Genomic DNA, 25,255 nt, shown 5'->3' with positions numbered 1-25,255 from the left:
TATGTAAACTTACTGAGATGAGTATATACCTAGATATATTAAGTATTAAATCAGAAAAACATTAGATAGTGTATGCATTAGTCACTTAGTCATGTCTGCCTCTTTGTGACCCCATGGACTGCAGCCCACTGGGCTCCTGTGTCCACGGGATTCTTCAGGCAAGAATACCAGAATAAACTGCCATTTCCTTCTCCGGATAGTATATAAGAAATATATATATACACATATATAAGTTTTGTATATATCTTTCCTCACTAGTCTTTAAAAACAGGCAAGCACAACTGATACTAACTCTTGCTGCTGCTTAGTCACTTCAGTCATGTCTGACTCTATGCGATGCTATAGACTATAGCCCATCAGACTCCTCTGTCCATGGGATTCTCCAGGCAAGAATACTAGAGTGTGTTGGCATGCCCTCCTCCAGGGGATCTTCTTGAACGAGGGATCGAACCCTGGTCTCCTGCATTGCAGGCAGATTCTTTACCACTGAACCACTAGGGAAGCCCTAACTCTAGCTAACTTTAATTAAAACACTTCTGTCTAATTTAGTTCCAGTCCTTTCATAGAGTTAAACTCCTTCTGGGGTACTGTGTACTTCTAATAGTTGAGGAAAACGTTGGCACGGAATGCCCTTTTGGGCAGCTTTTCACCACTGTCAGCAGTTCTCCTTCTAAACCACAGATGGTCAATTCACCTTGCTGAGATTGTTAGGGCTAATTAAAATTATAGTCTTAGATTGCCTTTTTAATGCTCTGAATTAGTATATAGCCTTTGCCTTTCCCTCTGGGCCTCTACTTCCTTCCTTATCTGTCCGAGAAAGAACAAAATTAGATCATAATCATCTCAAGGATAAATGCAAAACACTGTTCAAATTGTTTTCTCTAAAGAAAGAGGAAAGGAGAGTAGAGATCCCCATGGTAGGCCATCAAATAAATATCTGTATAACAAATAAATAAAACCTACCATTCATCCAACTAGTAGTTCCACAGCCAGGTGTAATTGCAGGAGTGATATCAAATAATTTTTTTTACTAACAGCCTGAATTTGCCAATTTTCTTATTCTAACACACTTATACACACAACAGAATTTTCTAATCATCATTTTGGATAGAACTTCTGTATACGCTCATGACAATGGTGATCTCAAGGGAGGAAACTAACTATCATAAATCAACACAGTGATGGGATTAAGCAGCTAATAAATGATTTTTTTTAATTTAATTCTTTCCTACTTTATGCACTTGTATTCTACTTTTGGGATATCTCTCTATGAAAAAAATCTTAACTAATTTCAATATGATCCATTTGGCAATTACCTTGTGATGCATAATCAATATAAACTTACCCATGGCACAGCGTTTATGACTATGATCATTAAATGCATATAGGTGAGGGAGGTCACTGTTCATAAAGGCCAATTACAGAAAGACATGAAATTTAAGAACTGCGACTAGGCAGAAGCAATAAATTTTGAAGAACTTCATTCAACCAAAGAGTTACCACATTGCAATAAATGAATAAATATTATCGTAATTAATATATCTTACAATAACTGCTTTCCATTCATGGCTGAGAACCTAAGCCTAAAACCCAACATGGGTAACCCACCAGTGAGTTTATAAAGGAGGTGACTGAAGACCTTAATGGAAGGTGAGTGTGTCACTTACACTCCAAAGAGACGGATGCATCAGTTTCTGCTTGGTCGATTATACGTGCTCAGAAAGTAGCAACAAATGACACATTTCAGAAAAAATAATGTAAAACTAAAGCCTATGTAAAAAATAAAAGGACACAAAGGCATATCAAATTTTTATTATCATGTTTCCTTCTATTACTGGACACATCTGAGAGTTGATAGGGTGTGTGACAGTTGACATGCTACAAGAAATTTGAATTCATCAAAGAATTGACTTAGGAAACAAGCATATGTTTTCAAGTTAATTATCTATTTACTATTAAAATTGAGACAAATATATTAAAAAGACAGGATCTAAAAATGTGATATCCTATACTTATAAATTACTAAATAGATGATGGTAATGAAAAAAAATAAGAGAAGTAGACAATAAATTTATAATGATATAAGAACTACATATAATCAATTGTATAAATGAGGAAATGGGCTTTCATTTGCTGCGATTTTAAGAGGTAGATTTTCTTTTACACTGCTGGAAATTTAAGATTGCCCATACTAATAGTGTGTAACAAATGTTGGTAATATATTTCACCATTTGTAGCTTCTATCTCTATAAAACTGATCAAGGATATTTTTAACAGATATTAGTCTGGTTGTGTTGACATTACATACCATGGACTGGGTGGTTTAGACAACAGAAACTTAATGTTTTCACAGTTCTGGAGGCTGGAAGTCTAAGATCAAGGTGCCAGCAGTGTTGGTTTCTGGTGAGACCTGTCTCCTTGGCTTACAGGTGATGGGATTGGTTTCTGGTGAGATCTGTCTCTTTGGCTTACAGGTGATGGGGTTGGTTTCTGGTGAGACCTGTCTCTTTGGCTTACAGGTGATGGGGTTGGTTTCTGGTGAGACCTGTCTCTTTGGCTTACAGGTGATGGGGTTGGTTTCTGGTGAGACCTGTCTCTTTGGCTTACAGGTGATGGCTCTTCTCTGTGTCCTCACATGGTTACTTCTCTGCATGTGCACTGAGAGAGTGATCTAACACTGCTTCCTTTTCTAATAAAGACATTGTTTCTCTTGGATTAGGGCCCTGACTTTATGAGTTCATTTACCTTAATTACTTAAAGGTCCTCTATCCAAATATACTCACAGTGGGGATTAAGATGTTTAACATACAAATGCGAGGGGAATATTTCAGTCTGTAACGGTGGTGTATGATAAAACCAGGAGCCCCAATGGAAATCTTATAAAATATTTTGTTAGGAAGTTAGACAGGGCACAGGGTTTATCCAAGGTCAAGCACCTCAGTTAAAGATCAAATACCTTTTTAAAGTATACATTTCTGCATTGATTCAGACAGTGAATCAATTTAGACCTAAGGCAGTGTCAAATCTCCTGACTGTTTATTAAGGGTTGTCTTAATATATGTAGAGAGGTGTGCATGAGGGTAATGAGTAGATACAAAAGAGCATGTACATATATTCAGAAATAGTGATTATAGTTCTTACGACAGAAGTCTTAAGGCATTTTGAAAATAAGAACTGACAGTATACCATTCTTTAGTTCCTTTTTTTTTTAAAAAAGCTAGAGTTTTAAAATAATCATGGTGTTAGAGATTTAAACGAAATATAATCTGGCAACAGCATCCAAAGACTCTCTCTCTGTATCTGTATCTCCAGCTTTCTCCTGTCACCATCGCTTTAGGCTCTTTCTTTATGAGAGCAGAGACTACCAGTTCTTCACAGCTTCAGATTCAATGTTTACATGCAACAAGGAAAAAACCTTGCCGGGAAATAATGAAGACAACTGAATGCATGAATTCGTAACTATACTGCAACTGCATCAAAGCCAGACCTCAAACTTTTGTGTAGCCTTTCCAAAACCTAGTGTAATGCATGTACTCAAAACAGGGCTACCAATACTGTATTTCTGGTTATTCTTTTAGGTCGGAAACATTATATAAATGGTTACTATTAACCATAAATTTATTTATATTTTATTTATTTCAAACATGATTGTCCTTAGGTTTATGTATTATGGAAATTTCAAATTCCACTTTAGGATGCAATTATTTTTAATTATATTTAATGAACATGAATTTTGAAACTCTTGACAAAGATCACAGTGTCTCTCTTTATCTTGTATGTAAAATTATATCCTACTTGAATAATCTGTTACTTCATGCCAGTTCACATGTAAAGGCAGTCTAAGAAAAGACTGAGTTGAAAGGCAAAACAAGAGTCTGATAAAATACATGATTGGGGTTTCCCTGGTGGCTTCTGCTAATGCAGGAGACACAGGTTCGATCCCTGATTGGGGAAGATCCCACACGCTGTGGAGCAACTAAGTCTGCTCGCCGCAGTGCTCCAGAGCCCAGGAGCCTCAACCATGAGCCCATGTAGTGTCCTAGAGCCCGAGCTCCCCAACAAGAGAAGCCGCCTCGATGAGAAGCCCAGGCACCACAACTAGAGAGCGTCCCCTGCTCACTGCAACTTGAGAAAGCCAGCACCAAAAAGCGAAGACCCAGCACAGTCAAAAATGAATAAATTTTTTAAAAAGAATTTTTTCAAAGTAAAAAGCTTGATTAAAATGTATAAGCACATGCTTGGATTTCCTGTGGGATTTTATCTGATGAATAATTTAAATTATGCTTAAATTCTTTAAAATAATGAAAACCAAACACGAGTTAACAATGATAATGAAGTTATTTTTTCCTTAAAAAAGTAACAAATTATATTTTCCATATGAACTCAGTCCTACAGGATGAGCTTCATTATAAATATATATCTTATATGATAAAATGTTACAGAAAAACCCAAAAGAATTTTTTGGCCAACTCATTATCAGAAGAATCAAAAACTATATCAAAGATTTTACTGTATCGACATGTATTTTAAAGCCTGGATAGAATAGATAAAATAATGGTATTGACAACCACATCACACATTAAACCATGCCTTCTACAACAGTTCTAAATCATATTAAATCTGTGGGAAATCCTTAAAATGTATACCCAGTTACCAAGAAGATTCAGGAAAGAAGTAAAAGAAGGAAGGAATGGATAGACAGGAAAAAGGAAAGAAATTCAAGATAAAAACACAGCTCTATCTATATTTAAAATTTAATAATGAATCTAATTTACATATTCAACCTGCAACTGACAATCGATTTTTAGAAATAGAATACATTCAAAATAAAAATTAAAGTCTAAAGGCAACCATAAAGAGAAAGACTTGGTATCCTATATAAAATTCAACCCAGTTGGAACAACAGCAGATACACACATACTCAGAGCATACAAATCATTGCTATTCTTCTATATAAAGAGTTCCTGCAAATCAACAAACATGACTATTTCAGTAAATGTATAAAGATCAAAAGACATGGATAACAAGTCATAAAATATAAAATGAAAACGTCCATACAAGTTATAAAAATGATATTGATTTAATAAGGATGCAAGTTAGAACTAAGAGACAATTTGATAAAATTGTTAGAGAATGCTCTCTCGTGAGGGGCAAACTCTGGTACTGCTGGTGAGAGTATCAATTTTCTTTGACACTTTTCCTCAGGATATAAACAAATACGTGACAAAACTTTATAAGAATGATAAATCAGCTTAGTGCTTGCTTTTTAAAAAAATAAAATTCCAAAGCAAAATAATGCTCAATAATCAAGGACTAGAGAACATGCATACATGCACAGGGATGCACAGAGGAAGATGACACGAAAGTCAGCATGTGTGCGTACATATGTCTGTCCACGCGTATATTTCTTGGCTAGTTTATCTTCAGAAGTCAGTGTTTATAGATGTTTGATTTACATATCAATGAAGCATTGCATGTCTAAATTAATGAATTAATTTGATTAATTAGACTTCATGTATTTGCACTTAGAGGTTTAGCTCTGGTCATCACAAATTCTAGCTCATTCTATAACCACATTTCTCTTATAATCACTAACATACATTACAAGATAATTTCTATGGGAACCGATCTGTAATACCAGTACTTTGATGTTACAAATGCAAAAGTTGTTTCACAAAAATACTTCCATATAAAATAAGAGTAAATTAAATTGTTGCCATTTTGAAGTTAGCTGATATTTTACTTAGAATAATGCTATCTCTAAAACCAAATAATTAGAGTCCTTTGCCTAGTCTTAGTTTAATGTTTATGGTTTGATCAAAGAACAAAGAAAACATTCCCTCATCCAGCATATACATTACCTTGTGTACAGATGAAAGCATTTTCTGAACAAACTTTAAAGCCAAATGCAAACTTTAAAGCAAAATGTATAGCATAGTAATATTACTATATAGGTTAGCAGATATAATCAGTAGACTGTACCTTTTCATTTCTACTGAATAATTTTTAAAAAGCCTATGATTTTTCCTAGACTCTTTAAATGGTAAAAAGATTCCAGAGGAAAAAAAATTCAAAGACTGATAAATAAGTTTTTCTTGTTGCTACAGGAGAAAGCAATTGAAATTCAAATATTAAACTACTTTCTCTAAACTACATGATTCAAATGAAGCTGGCTAAAAGAAACCAGGTAGATAATTCAACATTTTGTTTGACTGAGTAGCTACCACATGAGAATTATTTATTTGCAAGGAGACACAATGACTTTGCCTATCTCAATTTAATGAACTTATCCGTGCCTCTTACATTTATTTAGATTCTTGCTATGCAAGCTTTCTTTAGAAGTATTTGATTTTAATGGTTCATTTTCAATCTAACATTTACAGTATTTCCATATTAACTAAACAATTTTGCCAATACATCTGAGTTTAATGTCAGAAATCTTATCATCTCAAATGACATTTAACTTTTCTGCTCAAGTACCTACTTTTTTCTACAGTTTCTCTTATTTATTTCTCCCAGATATTTTGGAACCTTTCATTTGATATTTACCACTTGTGTTCAATAATAATTTTTGATAGGTTTTAGTTATATAGCTGGAATAATTAGACTAAGCAGTGATATATCCAGATTTTAATCAATCAGCAAGGATTCAAAAACTGCATTCAACCCCTGTGTAACTAACTAATCAACATAGAGCAAGGACACATGTGGAGCACTGGGACTTTGCAATTTCACACTAATAAACATAGGAAGCATTTCAATGATAAGCATTTATAGCATCATGGTGAGATATTTTGAAGGGTACAAGGTAAACTCATTTCAAGTCATTCACTTACCCAGGACTGTGAGCTCTGCAGAAGCACTAATATTCTCATTTTTATATGTGACAACACAGGTGTAAGTTCCACTGTCATCATCTGTCACATTGGAGATAAGCAAGTTACTTCCACCCAATAAAGAATACTTTTTGGACCTGCAAGACAGAAGGCATATGACATTAGAGTAGATTAACTTATGTTTATGTAAGGCCAGGTATCTAAAAGTTTAAAGGAACTCCATAAAAGCTCAAATTATAAAATCCAGGGCTCTGTTTCCTGGGAGCTTGATAATAGTGCATCTACTGATCAAAAATTCCTTCAAGGTAAATCACTCTCATTGGAAGATTGCAATCAAAGAAATGAAACAGATTAAACTTGAAATTGGGGCTTCCCTCATAGCTCAGTTGGCAAAGAATCCGCCTGCAATGCAGTTCCTTGCTCAATTCCTGTGTCGGGAAGATCCGCTGGAGAAGGGATAGGCTACCCACTCCAGTATTCTTGGACTTCCCTGTGGCTCAGTTGGTAAAGAATCCGCCTGCAATGTGGAAGACCTGGGTTCGATCTCTGGGTTGGGAAGATCCCTGGAGAAGGAAAAAGTTACCCACTCCAGTATCCTGGCCTGGAGAATTCCACGGACTGTGTATAGTCCATGGGGTCGCAAAGAGTCAGACACGACTGAGCAACTTTCACTCACTCACTCAAACTTGAAATTAATGTTAGTCCTGAAAAGAAACAGACATAATTTGGCTTGATTCTCTCATTTTTGGGTTTGAGAACTGCAGGTCCAGAGAAGTGATTCCTCCCAGGGGAAGTCCATAGCCTATGTCCTGATTTAGTAATCTTTGTACAAAGTTACATGTCATACTGCACTGTGCATGACTGGTCATATTCAGAGAACCCATCTTCACATACTGAAGCTGCAACCAGATTTATTGAATGCATTCACGTTCTCAGAAGTATTGTGATACCATACAGTGTAGTGTTGTTATATAAATAAATACTTCAGGCAGATGAAACTTACAGATTAACTTATTGCCTATGAACCTATTTTGCCATAAAATATGTGCTTAAAAGTACCACATCAAATCTCAAAATCAATAAAACTAATTTCTAAAATGAAAACCAATCCATTTTTATCAAAATGTTTCCAACTGTGTTTCATTCTATTAAGAGTTCACTTTCTAACTAAGCCTTAATACTAACATCTGGTAACTTGAATCCAGGCAAGTCTGTTTTATCTTGAATATCTGTTATAGCTGGGACCCTCTATACCACCTCCTTAGATTCAGATCCTCCAAAGTACCTTCTCTGAAGGCTCTGTGGGTAGGACCATCTCAAGGGCAACCCTGGCTTTCTAAATTTCCTTTTTATAACTGATCTCATGGATTTTGACTCTACCCAGGTAGGTAGTGCAGTAGTGAAGTATCTGCCTGTCAGTGCAGGAAAAGTGGAGTTCAATCGCTGGATTTTGGGAAGATCCTCTGGAGGAGGAACTGGCAACCCATTCCAGTATTCTTGCTGGAAAATCCCATGGACAGAGGAGCCTACCAGGCTACAGTCCATGGGGTCACAAAGAATAGAATGTGACTTAGCAACTAAACAACAAAAAATGTCTTTCATGTTCTGTCTAAAGCCAAGAATGTGAAAAGACTATTCAATGATCATCAAAATCCCTAGTGTTAAAAGATACTTATATCAAATTAGAGCAAGTTAAACAGAAGCATATACTTCATGAAAGTCCTACATTTATAGTACCTGAGTTGGATGACTTCCTCTCCTCGTAGCCAGCTAAAACTTGGGGGAGGGTAGCCGGAAACACAGCACTCCAAGATGGCATCCTTTCCTTCAGTGGCTACTACGTTTGATGGTCTTTGCAGAAAATACAGCTGCCTGTGCAGTCCCGGATCTATGGGAGAAAACACAAAATCACATATGTTATGATAAATATTGAAAAGAAAAGTGATATAGCTGGAACCATTTTTTTTTACAAAATGTTGTGATGAAGAGGAAGGAAAGACAAATGGAAAGATGCCAATGAAACGTATAACATAGACTCCTAAAAAAATTAAAACTATAATAAAATAGCCTCCTAGAAGTTTTTTTCCATGTCTAGTTTCTAAGATTATGATATTAAAACATTCTTGGCTGGTGATAACACCGTGGTAAAGGCAAAGGGAAAAAGCTTGAGACTACAAGTCACTCATGTGGGCTACAGGGCCTGTTGACTTATTGTCATTAAAGAACAAGACAGTATTAGTAACTTTCCTAAACATTAGCACCCGAAGTTCTTTGCTGTTTTCAGTTTGCCTGCCACTAGTTATCTATTCCAGGCTTCCCTGGTAGCTCAGTGGTAAAGAATCCACCTGCCAATGCAGGAGACATGGGTTTGATCCCTGGGTTGGAAAGATCTGCTGAAGAACGTAATGGCAACCCACTTGGTATTCTTGCCTAGAAAACTCCATGGACAGAAGGAGCTTGGAGGGCTACAGTCCATAGGGTCACAAAAGAGTCAGATACAACTTAGTGACTAAATATCAACAATACAGTATCTATTCCACTTCCATCTGCTTTGTTTATTGCTTCTGTGGCTTGGGATACAAGATTAAAAATAATACGTTAGAACTGTGTTAAACAAGTACTGAGGAATAGACTATAGAAGATACCGAGAAATATCTATTGTCTTCAACAACAAAGTTACACTCAAGTTTGTTTGTTGTTATAACAATAAGTTTAGCTATTTCTAACCCTTCTGTTTATTTTTAACAACTTTCCAAAGAATGTGTTTGTCGCTAGAGCTGAGATTTTGGACAAATGAGGGGCATAGTCCTTTATCACCCATCCTGCTGTCATTCTGGCTATACAACATTATTCACTGTTACCAGCAGGTAACTGAAATAGTGTCTTTTTTTTATTGAGGTATCGTTGCTTTACAAGGTTATGTCTGTTCCTGCTGCATGAAGTGAACCAGGCATATGTATACATATGTCCCCTCCCTCGTGAACCACTCCCATCCCACTCTTTTAAGACCACAGGGTGCGGAACTGAGCTCCCTGCTCTTGGTGACAGCAGGTTCCCACTGGCTGTTTTGCACATGGCAATGCACACATGCCAATTCCAACCTCCCAGTTCATCCCCCACCCTGTGGCCATCTGTCCATTCTCTACTCCTGCCCTGCAAATAGGTTCATCTGCATGACTTCTCTAGATTCCACATATACGGATTAATATGCAATACTTGATTTTTCTCTTTCAGGCTTATATCACTCTACGAAAGACTCTAGGTCAACTCATCTCCACAAATGTCTCAACATTCCTTTTTATGACTGAGTAATATTCCACTGGATATGTGTGCCACATTTTCAACCTAAAGACCCATTCTACTCAGATTCATTTGATCCAAAAATTGCTAAGATGATATACCAAGTGAAATATATATATATATATATATATATATATATATATATATATATGTATTTATATGAAGTCCTAAGCACAAGGGTCAAGACTGTCATGTAAGAGTTCTGTGAGAGTTAAGAGCTCCTCTTTCACCTGCCAAATAAATCCCCCTCCTAACACCTGGGACACACCAAAAGCAGTATTACCAGCAGGTGGACTTGGAGGAAATCTTCCCAGTCATGTAATATCCTCTGATCTGACCTGCTGAGTAAATTTCTATCACTCAAAGCTCATTTCCTTAAGATGAAAAGCTGTATTTCCAGGTCCCCATTAAAACCCACATTGCTCTATGAAGGCTTAATTGTGGCTGTTTACAAAATAATGAATTAAATAGAATTAGCATATAATCTTTCATTTTGCAAACCCAAAGCAAAATGTTGAAGCAAAGAAAATGAGGCAATGACATCTTCAAAACTAGGATTGGGGTGACAAGGAAATGTCAAAGGATGTTAAATTTAAATAGGCTGTACTGGGAGCCATGGATTCCCAGGTGGCTAGGTGGTCAAGAATCCTCTTAGCAATGCAGGAGTGACAAGAAACTCAGGTTTGATCCCTGAGCTGGGAAGATCCCCTAGAGGAGGAAATGGCAACCCACTCCAGTATTCTTGCTGGGAAAATCCCACGGATAGAGGAGCCTGGCGGGCGACAGTTCGTGGGGCTGCAAAGAGACACAACTGAGCGTGCACACACACACTAGGGGCCCTCGGTGATCAAGAAGAAGTGAGGTGGGAAGAGGTCTGCGACACATGTCAACACTGCTGTAATTTCCCCTGATTGGACCCAACTCCACACGAGCTGATCACAGATGAATAAAAGAATACCAACTCTTTTGTTAATAGCTGGGAGAGTAACTGTCATCTAACATATTCTTTGCGTGAAGAAAGAGAAACTCACACTTTCTCAGTCTTCTCACATCTGTTTCTGCTTGATACAGCAACAAAAATAAAGACTTCACAATGAAAAATATTGAAAGAATTTTCAAAACGTGTTAATCTTTATTAAACCGATATTCTAGATAAAATGTCGCAATTGTTTTTCAAAATTGCTGGTGGTTTGTTTAATAATCCTGCTTGAAGGTGAATTTTCAAATCATAGGAAAATGTTTTGAAGGAGAGTGTTGCTTAAAAATAAAATCCCTGATGTGGAGAAAAAGGAACTCTCCTACATTGTTGGTGAGAATGTAAATTGGTATACCCACCATGGAAAACAGTAGGAAGGTTTCTGAAAAAACTAAAAATAGACTTGTTCGATGATCCAGCAATCCCACTTCTGGGCATATATCCAGACAAAACTATAATTCAAAAAGATGCACACACTCCATGTTCACAGCAGCACTATTCACAATAGTCAAGACACGGAAACAAACTAAACGTCCAGCAAGAGATGAATGGAAGAAGATGTGGTACATATAGAAAAATGGTAGGAGTCCTCCTCAGCCATAAAAAGGAGATTTTGACTTTATCTTAAAATATTGGCATCACTGGGCTCAGTGCCACAAAATCACCATCTGCTATTTTTAAGTGGAGCACACATATTCTAGGCTTCCCTGGTGGCTCAGTGGTAAAAATTCGCTTGCAATGCAGAAGACACAGGTTTGATACCTGGGTTGAGAAGATCTCCTGGAGAAGGAAATAGCAGCCCACTCCAGTGCCTGGGAAATCCCATGGACAGAGGAGCCTGGTGGGCTACAGTCCATGGGGTCACAAGAGAGTCAGGCATGACTTAGCAACTAAACAACAACAAAAACGTTCTAAATTACTCCAACCTCATGTGTTGTGTGTGTCACTCTTACATGTGACAGTGTGTCACATATGACAATCTGTTACATATGACAATGTGTCACATATGACAGTCTCATATGTGTCATATGTGTGACCCTCCACACATATGGAAATGTCAGTCTTTGGCAGAGAAATTTGATTTCATTTCCCCAAAGATATTTCCCTGTAATTACTGAATCTGATACTAAGATTATGGAAGTACTCTTGAAAGCTAAAATAGAAATAGTCTTTAATAGTAAATAGTTCATATGTCTCACAACATTGTGATAGATCAAATATGATCACAAATTGTTTAAGCTCCTCCAGTCCAGAGTTGAGGGTACACTTTGCTATGGTTTAAATCTGGCCTGACCCCATATCTTGCTTTGACGAATTGACTGTGTTGGGAATTAAATTGGTGAGCTCTGGACACAAGGCCTCAAGGGGCCTTACAAGTTTCTGCCATGGCTCCTTCTGAACAACCATACTGGTCTTACCGACTAGAGGATGAGAAGGCCCACAGAGGAAGACTGAGTTTTCCAGCCAAACACCAGCACCAGCTAACAGACATGTGAGTGAGGCCATCTTAAACCTTCCACCTTGGTCAGAGGTGTCTGAGTGAATCAAAGTGAAACGAGCAGAGGAACAGCTGAGATAAACCCCAGAATTATAAGACATAATAACGGAAATCACTACATTTTGGAGCGGTTTGTTATACAGCAGTAGACAACTGAAACACACACATGAAAACAAAACAAAAAGCTCAGCAATTTGAAATATCAAGTAACCTTTGGGGTGGTTACTGTTTTTATTTTGACTTTTGTTTTCTGGTTTTCATTTGTCTTGTTTTTAGTATTAGGGTGATTCTGGCTATTTAAAGAGACATGATTAAACTTGATGTATCCCTTATTTTTCTTTAAATTATTATGTTCTTAGAACATCAAGAAAATGTACTTAAGTTTTAATGTGGGAAGGAAGGATATACAGTTGCTAAGGTTATCTTTGTGTGATAAAACTGTGGGTGGTTATTCTTTCCATCTTTGGATTTTTCTCTGAGTTTTAAAATTTTTTTATTAAGAACAATTTTTTTTTTTTTTTTTTAGAATAAGGAGTTATTTGAAACTCTGGTGTTGCAAAGTGGTTGAAAATTACATGAGGAACAAAGAAATTATAAAAGCTAATGACTAAAGCACAAGGCAAATACTTAAGAGAAAATGAAAATTCTCCTTCCAGGCTCAATAAGCATATAGATGAGAAAGCCCTGAGCAGAGTGAACTTAAAATTCTAGGTCATGACTTTTGTTGACTAAATTGATTTTAATTGAGCTATGATGAAATTAGTAATTATTCATAAAATTATTTTTGTTCTTGCTATATGAGTATAGATTATTCAGACCCAAATGGAGTTATTCAGCTAATGGAATATGAAAAAAAAATCTAGTAAATTAAAAAACGTGATTTCACAAGGAAATGGCATATAATACCAGTCTGGAACATTCTATTTCATAAATTGGTGATATGTACACAAATGATCATTCTATTTTTATTCTTCAAACTGACATATGTTTCATGTAATTTCATGAACGTGTGATATGTTTTAAGTTTAAAAATGGGAGGGAAATGCAAGGGTGAATTCGAGAAAACATATTTTGCAATAGCTTTCAAATCAGGAAAAAACACTGATTTTTCTTCTAATGTAAATTTTTATATTAAAAAATTCAAAAGCAGACCTTTTCCATATGATACTCATGGAAGTGAATGCACACGTTACAACTGTGTTTTCTAAATGGATTATAAGCAGTCACAATTTGCCTGAACTAAAATCCAGTTTATCTTTTTCCTGTTGGGAGGCAAATGTTAGCCTGATTCTCTGATCCGATCTCATTGTCATGCTGGTGGAGGTACAGCTAATCCTCCTCAGAGACCAACAGGGTGGTATAGAAATAAAAAGAAAACAGTCATTACAGTGATACAGATCTTTGACACACACAGATTGCATTAAATTGTAGAAACACCTTATGGCAACATGCTGCTTTTACTTACGCTTTTCTTTCTTTTTTCCTCCCTCCTCCCTCTTTTCCTTCCTTTCTTTATAACTTTTTAAAAAGAAACATTGGCCTACTTTGTCTTAACCTAGTATCTGTGTTAGAGAGGAATGTAGATAAAATCACCAGGAAAATGAATAATAATGTAAACAATGGATCTCAAACTCTCTGGTCTCAGGAACCATTTGCATTCTTACAAATTATGGAGGCAACCAAAGAGCTTCTGTTTACACAGGTTATAGCTCTAAACAGTTACAATATTAAAAATCAAGACAGATGAAAATATTTACTTATTGACTATTTATTCACAGCTCACCAGAAGCAGTATATTAAAAAATAACTCTCTAAAGTAAAATTATTAGTGAGAAGAGCAGTAGTAATTTATATTTCTGTACGTAATACAAGACCTTCTAGAACTAAGACCCAAAAAAGATGTCCTTTTCATTACAGGGGACTGGAATGCAAAAGTAGGAAGTCAAGAAACACCTGGCGTAACAGGCAAGTTTGGCCTTGGAGTACAGAATGAAGCAGGGCAAAGGCTAATAGAGTTTTGCCACAAGAACGCACTGGTAATAGCAAACACCCTATTCAAACAACACAAGAGAAGACTCTACACGTGGGCATCACCAGATGGTCAACACTGAAATCAGATTGATTATCTTCTTTGCAGCCAAAGATGGAGAAGCTCTATACAGTCAGCAAAAACAAGACCAGGAGCAGACTGTGGCTCAGATCATGAACTGCTTATTGCCAAATTCAGACTTAAATTGAAGAAAGTAGGGAAAACCACTAGACCATTCAGGTATGACCTAGATCAAATCCCTTATGAGTATACAGTGGAAGCGACAAATAGATTTAAGGGACTAGACCTGATAGACAGAGTGCCTGATGAACTATGGACAGAGGTTCATGACACTGTGCAGGAGACAGGGATCAAGAAAATCCCCATGGAAAAGAAATGCAAAAAAGCAAAATGGCTGTCTGAGGAGGCCTTTGGGTAGCTGGGAAGAGAAGAAAAGCAAAAAGCAAAGGAGAAAAGGAAAGATATTCCCATCTGAATGCAGAGTTCCAAAGAATAGCAAGGAGAGATACGAAAGCCTTCCTCAGCGATCAGTGCAAACAAATAGAGGAAAACAACAGATTGGGAAAGACTAGAGATCTCTTCAAGAAAATTAGAGATACCAAAGGAATATTTCATGCAAAGATAGGCTCGATAAAGGACAGAAATGGTATGGACCTAACAGAAGCAGAAGATATTAAGAAGAGGTGGCAAGAATACACAGAAGAACTGTACAAAAAAGATCTTCACGACCCAGATAATCACGATGGTGTGATCACTCACCTAGAGCCAGACATCCTGGAATGTGAAGTCAAGTGGGCCTTAGAAAGCATCACTACGAACAAAGCTAGTGGAAGTGATGGAATTCCAGTTGAGCTATTTCAAATCCTCAAAGGTGATGCTGTGAAAGTGCTGCACTCGATATGCCAGCAAATTTGGAAAACTCAGCAGTGGCCACAGGACTGGAAAAGGTCAGTTTTCATTCCAATCCCAAAGAAAGGCAATGCCAAAGAATGCTCAACCTACCGCACAATTGCACTCATCTCACATGCTAGTAAAGTAATGCTCAAAATTCTCCAAGCCAGGCTTCAGCAATACGTGAACCGTGAACTTCCACATGTTCAAGCTGGTTTTAGAAAAGGCAGAGGAACCAGAGATCAAATTGCCAATATCCGCTGGATCATCGAAAAAGCAAGAGAGTTCCAGAAAAACATCTATTTCTGCCTTATTGACTATGCCAAAGCCTTTGACTGTGTGGATCACAATAAACTGTGGAAAATTCTGAAAGAGATGGGAATACCAGACCATCTGACCTGTCTCTTGAGAAACCTGTATGCAGGTCAGGAAGCAACAGTTAGAACTGGACATGGAACAACAGACTGGTTCCAAATAGGAAAAGGAGTCCGTCAAGGCTGTATATTGTCACCCTGCTTATTTAACTTATATGCAGAGTACATCATGAGAAATGCTGGGCTGGAAGAAACACAAGCTGGAATCAAGATTGCTGGGAGAAATATCAATAACCTCAGATATGGAGATGACACCACCCTTATGGCAGAAAGTGAAGAAGAGCTAAAGAGCCTCTTGATGAAGGTGAAGGAGGAGAGTGAAAAAGTTGGCTTAAAGCTCAACGTTCAGAAAACTAAGATCATGGCATCTGGTCCCATCACTCCATGGGAAATCGATGGGGAAACAGTGGAAACAGTGTCAGACTTTACTTTTTTGGGCTCCAGAATCACTGCTGATGGTGACTGCAGCCATGAAATTAAAAGACGCTTACTCCTTGGAAGGAAGGTTATGGCCAACCTAGATAGCATATTTAAAAGCAGAGTCATTACTTTGCCAACAAAAGTCCGTCTAGTCAAGGCTATGGTTTTTCCAGCGGTCATGCATGGATGTGAGAGTTGGACGGTGAAGAAAGCTGAGCGCCACAGAATTGATGCTTTTGAACTGTGGTGTTGGAGAAGACTCTTGAGAGTCCCTTGGACTGCAAGGAGATCCAATCAATCCATCCTAAAAGAGATCAATCCTGGGTGTTCATTGGAAGGTCTGATGTTGAAGCTGAAGCTCCAATACTTTGGCCACCTCATGCGAAGGGTTGACTCATTGGAAAAGACCCTAATGCTGGGTAGGATTGGGGGCAGGAGGAGAAGGGGACGACAGAGGATGAGATGGTTGGAGGGCATCACCAACTCGATGAACATGGGTTTGGGTAGACTCCGGGAGTTGGTGATGGACAGAGAGGCCTGGCGTGCTGCAATTCATGGGGTCGCAGAGAGTCGGACACGACTGAGCGACTGAACTGAACTGAACATTTTTCATGAGTGGCTTAAAGGAAAATGACTAGATTATTGTGTTACTTTCTGCATTTACTTTGTTCTGATATGTAGATTTGGCTGAATTACATGCAAACAATATGACCTCAAATTGATATGTAGTTGGAAAGGGGAGGTGTATTTTTAACAGCCTTTTCAGAGAATTGCAGATTTTATCCTTTAAGACTGCAACAAAACTCAGTAAATAGTTTTCTGAAAGTTACCTGTAATGTGAAATCTGACATCATATCAATATATATTCTGTGCTATGTTATATAAAAATCCATCAGTCTATCTTGCATTTTGAACACATTTTTGCCCATGCTTGATTCTGTCACATCAATCAATGGTCATTTGGAATGGTACAGTGAATTAGACAGATCTTCCAAATGTTAACACATTTCATTATACAGTATCACAAAATCTCATCTGTTACGATCACAACCAATCCCATTAGAAAGATCTTTTAATGTTGCAAAGCTGTCAAGATCCCCGTGGCAGATACAAGATTTCCAAATTTCTAATTTTAACTTAAAAGCTTGAATTTCATAGTTGGCAGCAAATGCTATTTTCCTTGCACTGACTGAGTCACTCCGTTCATTTTTGAGAAAATGTCTAACTAGTACTCAAGTCTGAATAGCTACAGTTTTCCTGTTGATTGTCCTTTCAAGTAAAAATGATGTTCTGAAAAAAAAAAAGTAGCTAATTCATCTTGAAACTCAAATGATCATGTTAAGTGTTTACTCCTCAAAGAAAACACTCTACTTTGATAACCTTGAGTATATTTCCCATCTTGACACCCAGAATATTAAAAATATATGCATTTAAGAATCAAGAATTAATAAAATTCATAATTTTTACTACTTCAAAGACATTCTTAGGTCACTAAAGTAAAAAATAAAATACCCCCAAAACATATTAGGATTATTATTAAAAAAGGTTTGACCTTAAAGATCTTCTGACGTCATCTTGAGAAACGCCAGGGATTCATGGACCATATTTTGAAGAACTGACAAAGCGACAGTCTGAATAAATCACCCAGTTTTCTTAGACGTTCAAGAAGCCCATTTCCTTTCAACATGGGGGTAATTTTGCATCTTTCAGGTAGAAGTAGGAATAAGTTAAATATACTCCTCCTTTCCTCCTCCTCTTCTTCCCCATCCATCACCAACCATCAGTCAGGGAAGAGTGCAAAACTTAAGAATCTCCTATCACTGTCTTCCTATCACTGTCTAACTTGCTATTGCAAGTTAAAAAGCATCTTGAAATATATAACCTGACATATTTAACTTACACTTCACATACTCAGAAAGAAGAACTCAACTATCTTCAGAGCGCATGCCCTAAAGAGACACGGAGAAAGTGAGCTAGTGAAAGTGAAGACAGTACTTCCCCTTTAAAGACATTTCCCAAAACAAAACAGGTTTCTACATAGGCTTCTATCAACTCTTATACTGGCCAAATTTATTGAATCTGTGAGGCCAGCTAGAAGCTAGGTTTGACTCTCCACATTCACAGGTTTTCCCAAAGGCCTTGGGGTCACATAATTTTGTGTTCCTTCATGATCCATGGCCAGGTTGAATATATAAATTAGCCAACCTGGGATATGCTTCAGAATGAAAGGTAACTCTATAATTATTCTAGGACATCGGGTATGACCAGGAAATACTGGTTTTTACAACTTAATTACTGTCTTCCTCAAAATAAGTAGTCCTTGCTTTTAATTGTTATGCTTTCTGAATGTAAGACCTTCCCCCCCCCTCATTGTATATTCTCGTTTTCCTTATTAAATTCCTGCTTCACTGGAACATGAAACACTTTTCCAGCTGGAAATAAAAGGGCACTGCAGTCTATCATAGGATATTTGCTTTGATTTCTTCCCAGGCATAAGAGTTACAAATTGATTTAACTTCATAGAGCTAGTTTCCTCTGTCTATATTCTCAGTTTCAAGCTCACGTACTGTCCACCTGCTGGCTCCTTAGCCATCCCCCATCGAGTTCTGTTTCAGGAAATTCAGCAGGCACTATGGATTTTCAAACAGAAATAGGTGCCTTAAAATGTGTGTGCATCTGTGCTCACTTAGTCAGCTCCAACTCTTTATGACCTCATGGACTGTAGCCCACCAGACTCCTCTGTCCATGGGATTTTCCAGGCAAGAGTACGGGTTGCCATGCCCTCCTCCAGGGGATCTTCCTGACCCAGGGATTGAACCTGTGTCTCCTGCATTGGCAGGTGGATTCTTTATCACTGAGCCACGTGGCAAGTACTGCCCTAATAGGTACTTTGAGCCAAAAAGTCCATTAAACTCCTTCTAACTCTGTATTTAGCATGTCTTTTTATTAAAAATGAGCCTAATTCACATGGATCACATGAATCAAAATTAATTTATCAAAAAAAAAAAAAAATCAGCTTCTGGTTCAATATGGCAGAGTAGAAAGACTTGTCCTCATCTCCTCCTGTGACAGCACCAAAATCACAACTAGTTCTTGAACAACCAACTACAGGAGAATGATGGAAACTACCAAAAAAAAGATATCCCATGTCCAAAGACCAAGAAGCAGCTGCAGCAAGACAGTAGGAGGAGCACAATCACGACAAAATCAAACCTCATACCCACCAGGTGGGTGACCCACAAACTGGAGAACAGTAAGACCAAAGAAGTTCTCCCAGTGCTGTGAAGGTTTGGAACCCCACGTCAGGCTCCCCAATCTGGGGACCGGACAAAGGGCCTGGGACTCTTCAGGGAAAATGACCTTGAAGGCCAGTGGGATTTGATTACAAGATTTCCACAGGACTGGGGGAAACAGACTCCAATCTTGGAGGGCCTCCCCCCAAAAAAAGGAAAAAAAAAAAACCAACAACTCCATCAGGCAGAAAGCCAAGGAGATTTGAACAGAGAGGAAGAAGGGAGCCATTTCTTAGAAACTCTAGGATTTTATTACTTTCCTTCCTCATTTATACACCAATTCATTACTAAAAATGGCAGTCTCTCTCTGTAAATACTCCTGCATCTGTTCATATTTCCTCTTTTCTTCTCCATGTACACACACATATTTCTATTTGTAGTTAGAGCTTGGAAGGAGAGAGGGAATGTCTATTCTTGTCATTGGCATGTGGATACAGGCCTTCTGTCTCACAGGCAAAATCTGAGTCTATCAGTTTCATTTTATAGCAGATCTGAAGGAAGTGATTTTTCTTTTATAGAATGATTTTTTTTAAATTTTACAGCTGACAGTAGAATCGCAGAAAACAAATGTTGCCATTATGATGTGTCAAAGTTAGTTTAGGGAACCCAGAAATCTTCGTAATTTATATAAATGCATAATGCAGCACTTAAAACTTTGCAGAAAAGTAATTTGTTATTCTCTTTTTTTTCCTTATAAAGAACCAACCAAAAGTATTTGAAATATTTCCTATTTGGCCAATGTTGAATCCGCAAAGTTATACTCTTAAGAGTGTCTTTCTAATCGGACTGAAGAAGACAGACTACCAGTTCTTTCGTTAATTTTTTGTGACTTCTCAACTTAGAGGCTATGGGTATTGCTTCCACACATCCTTAGAGAAAGCCTCTTGTTTATGTATGAGTTAGAGACGACTACCCGATCTGGAGCTGCTAAGTGTCATATTCCTAGTAAATGCAGAGCTGACCATATGTCAGCCCAGTAGACCCTTAGGAAAAGACAAGCTCTCTCCTTTTCAAGAAATGAGTATTGCTCATGGTGGCAACCACTCTCAAGCACATCATTTCTGCTTTTAACCTTATGTGAAACAGTAACCCTTCAGGGAATGAAAGTTAAGATTAGAATACATAATCAATAAACACAGATAAAACTAGTGGATTTTCTGAAGGAGAGATCACTAGAGACCTTAGGAGGAAACAGCAAGAGAAATGTCAGACACCCCTAGTATTCCAAGTACTTTCAACTTGGACCTTGTTGATTACCCCAAGTACTTATTAACAAATTCAAAAACCAAATGGATATTATCTGCTCATGGTCTTACATATCCAATAGTAAGTCAGCTTCAACTTACTAATATTTGAGACTTTGTTGCATCTGAATGGGATTTCATCAACTCTGTGAAACACTGGTTATCTTTGTTATCTTGTATTGGCTTGAAGACCTAGTAACTAATATATGAATAACTAATTTATATAACATAACATGATTGTCCACTGGTTTCTGTGCTCTTCCCAGCTCAGGCTCTCCAAAAGGGCAGGATAAAGTTATCATCTGGGGTTGGAGGCAAATCATGTCATGAACTTTATTCATTAAATGGGCAGTCAGTTGTACACAATAAAAAGTATCAGATTTTCTTTCGGTCAGGTTTCTGTGCAAAAATAAACTGACTTAAAACTTGTTAATCTACTTGCTAATCTACTGCAACCTCTTAACAGATAGAGAAAATAAGAATTTTAGAGGATTAAAATAATTGGTAATAACTAATAAAGAACACATACTAAGAAGTCTTATCCATCTGCTAAACCTCATTTCTAAGTCCGTGCCTTTTGTAATATCTCATATAGCCAAAGAAATGATGTTGATGGACAGGTAAGGATTCAAATCACATTCAGTGAGTTACCAGAGAGGAAATAGGTGCAGGATACTCTCACTTCTAACAGATGTGTAAAGGAATTGCAGAAAGACTACTGTGGATAAGTAGCACAAACCATGTGCAATTAACTACCAGTAGGTAAATGAATGTGGACATCTAGATTGCTTCTACGTCCTGGCTATTGTAAACAGGGCTGCAATGAACGTTGCTCTTTTCTAAGCACATATAGAAGAGAAGCATAAGAAATTATTTTACCCTGTTTATAGCATGGCTTAGGGAAAAGTTTTATTCAAAAGTAGCTTAAAAAAAGAGAGCAAACAATGGGAAAATACTTCAACATAGGAAAAAACATTAAGTATGATCCAAAAATATCAGATAATACATTAATGCGATGTGTTCTTCACTTGTGTGTTTGTTTATCTGAGTGTGTGTTTCTGCCATAAAATTCATTGCTCAAAAACCTTTGAGCATTCCCAATCACCAATAAAGTGAATAGTATCAAGTCTAACTTCCTAGACATGGGATTCAAGGTTCTTCATAAGGTGGGTTCAGCTTCTAATTCCAGATTTATCATCTGCTATTATCATTCTACAAATGGTTACCTCCTGATGATCTAGAACAGTAATCATCTCTATAAAGACCTTGCAAATTTTCCACCTAGAACTGATTTTTTACATTTACCATTCCTTGTGTTATGTTAGCCATATGGCTACATGAATTAACTGTCTGGTTCAATGGTAAATTTCAAAACAAAGAACATGTCTCCTTTGATTTCCTCTACAGATCGTTATTTTGTAGAAATTATACAGTTAAATGGTAGCAAAGTATAATTAACTTTGAAATATAGGTAACATTTAATCAAACTAAAAAGTTTAATGCACCTATCAGTTAATAATAAATTTTTTTGATGAACAAATTCTGAAGCTCTTTTAAAACCCCCAAACATGGTTTTCCTTCTAAATAATATGCCTTTTGGAATGGTTTGTATTAAAATTTATTCCAATAAAAATAAATATTATAGAGAAAAATCACTCAAAGTATATTTCAGTCCAATTTATTCCATTAAAAGCCAATGTCTCTAATTATACAGATATTTAGTTCAAGTCTATCCAGGACCTAGAGTCATCTAATTATAGTTAAACGAATGAACAACAGACTGAATTACCAATTGATCAATTCAATTAGGTCATTAAGAAAACTGAAATCAGAGTTTCAGTGCATAGGCCAGTTATTTTAGTCAACCTACAGCCCAAAGCAGATTTATAATTCAGCAATTCAATCTACTGTTTGGCACTCAGACATGAAGAAATCTGAATAAAATGAACTTGACAATCATAATGGCTGCTTCAATCTCTCCTATGTTCACCATCACAGACAATGAGACATTTTAAACCATTTCAACTCTTCCTTAGTGTTTTGTTATAAATATTTCCAAAAAAAAAAAAAAAATTCTTTAACAGAACTCACTCTGTTAAAAATGGTACAATTCCCCTTAATTTTATTTTTGTCTTAAAACATTAATTGACAGATTAAATGAGTTATTTTTTCCATCTTTAAATGAAAGAAATAATTACTCATTTAACCTTGAAAATATACAATGCTATGGGAAAATTTCTTTTTAAACTTTGTAATCTGATTTGAACTGGCAGTAGCATCACCACCTTGCCTCTAATACCAGGAAAAGTGCTGCTACCTTGCTTCAACTGAGAATAATGTCATACCCTCCCTCTTAAGTTACATCTGGTAAGTCTCCAAGACCTGTCATTAATATCCCCCTGTCCAGCTGCCCTTCTCAGTCCCTTCTGATACCATTTTAGTAGCAGTTTTGATCAATTCTCTCCAGAATTACTGCTGCACATTCTACCACATCCTTCTTCCTGCGGTTTATCACCCTTGCTGCCAGCTTTTCCACCAACACTTCCTGTGCCTCATGGGCCAGTTAAACTGAATGAAAGCACTTCCGCATGGAAAAGCTTCTGTCTCTCTTTTCTCTCGATTTTGGCGATATGGCTCTTTCCTCCCAGTGTAATCTTCTCTTTGCCTATCTACTACTTTTTCTTCAAGACTGGCACGTGGATGTTTCTTCTATAATTCAATGGCACTCTGTAATTCTTCTTCCAAAACACTGTTCTTCTTCCAAACTGTCTACTTGCTTTGTCTGTTTCTCCTACTAGACGATACTTTTGAGGGACGTTGTCTTTCAACTTTGTATCCCTAGCAACCTGTGTGATGGCAAGTACATAAGATTCACTCAAAAGTTTATTGAATAAAGTTATTTGTGTAGTGAATAAACTTCAACTGATTGCTGAAATACAGTATTTCAAAACAGTTCATTAATTCTTAAAATATTAATTTTATGAATCTTAGTTACTTGGTGATATTAGATACCTGATACATAGAAGTGACAACCAGAAATGTATTCTAAAAAATTTGAATAAGGATATCAAATTATATGCTTTTTAGAAATGGATAACTCTCCACACACATCACAAAATGAAAATACTCTATGAATTGTGGTAAAAAACAAGTGTTGAACCAAGCTGCAAAACTTCAAATTAGCATTTATATTTCAAACTAAATCATAAATAGATATATTCATTTATCAACATAATACTTAAATGACTGTGGAAAAATTTATTTTTTAAAGAGTGGTAACAATACAGGTCACATTAATGCTTCTAAGTCATGTTACTAATATGATGGGCTTCTATTTTAACTGAGTTTATCTTACCCTATTAAATGTGCATTCGTATAGAGAATGGGAAATATATCTATGCAATTATGATTTCCTCAAATTGGCATGATTTTAAAAATGAGAAAAATCACAATGGGAACTAAAAGAAGCTGAAATTGAGCATTCATCCATTTATTCGTTCTCTTACTCAATTTTGTACTTGTGATACATTTGACCTCCAAACCAACTGGCAATCTTGGGGATAAATGGGACAAACGTGGCCCTCCAACAGATTTTTTATGGGGTCAATAGTATAGGAGACAGGCTTAATCAAGTATGCTAATAGCATACTCATAACTCCTTTATGGATTTTTATTTGAATTCATAAAACTTGTAGAAATGTACTCATTAGATGTAATAATTTTTTAAAATAGTAGTTTTTATCCAGGTAAGAAATACCCGTACACCTCCAAAGTACACTTATGTATTCTTGACTTTAGCTGGACAACAACATGAAACTTGGTTTGAAATAAATCCCCATGGATTACAATGCAAATGTGTTTCACAAGGTGAACAAATAAACGTAAATGGCGATTTGATGATTATGTCTCTATGTCTTTCAAAAAGTTTCCCTTTCAGATTTAATATTTAATTAGTCCAACTTTATCCCTTAACACCACTAGAAAACAGACTTTTCGGTGATATTAAGATAATCAAACATATTCTTGCCAATTTTCCATGTGGCTTACCTGGGTTTCTCGTCTGTTTGACCGAGATACATTATTTAGGCTATGTGAATATAAATATTTAAAATTTTTGTGTATCTAATGGCTGCCTAAATAAATGTATGCACGTGCGGGGAATAAACACTACATTTGCATCTGTCGCTGCCCAGAGATTGGAAGAACACAGTGTCACTGATGGTTATTGACACAAATCAGTATCCCTGTGACAGAGAGTCCACAAAAGAGTTAAAAGAGGTTTTAGAGACATCCTTACTAAAGTCTTGGAAACTTTCAATCGAATTACCAGTTTGCATTTGGAATGACATATGGATGTTACCCTCTACTTAGCT

General features: G+C 36.7%; 1 protein-coding gene across 4 annotated transcripts in view; it reads right to left on the bottom strand.

The window, feature by feature from the left end:
- DCC (DCC netrin 1 receptor) overlaps positions 1 to 25,255 on the bottom strand; it is a 1,991,552-nt gene that overhangs the window by 663,960 nt on the left and 1,302,337 nt on the right. For 2 of the 4 annotated variants that reach the window (XM_081562140.1, XM_081562141.1), the window contains 2 exons: positions 8,574 to 8,724; positions 6,837 to 6,973 (listed from right to left, as the gene is read on the bottom strand). In XM_081562140.1, coding sequence (XP_081418266.1) covers positions 6,837 to 6,973; positions 8,574 to 8,724 — 288 coding nt within the window. Of the gene's footprint in view, positions 1 to 6,836; positions 6,974 to 8,573; positions 8,725 to 18,912; positions 19,044 to 25,255 lie in introns of those variants that run through there. The other 2 variants (XM_081562142.1, XM_081562143.1) reach the window with 2 other exon arrangements.

Source organism: Giraffa tippelskirchi, chromosome 14 (genome assembly GCF_054371585.1).
Source record: "Giraffa tippelskirchi isolate mGirTip1 chromosome 14, T2T-mGirTip1v1.2.pri, whole genome shotgun sequence".
Classification (NCBI taxonomy): domain Eukaryota; kingdom Metazoa; phylum Chordata; class Mammalia; order Artiodactyla; family Giraffidae; genus Giraffa; species Giraffa tippelskirchi.
The sequence above is the reverse complement of the archived record's forward strand: the minus strand, read 5'-3'. Positions and strand labels throughout refer to the sequence as shown.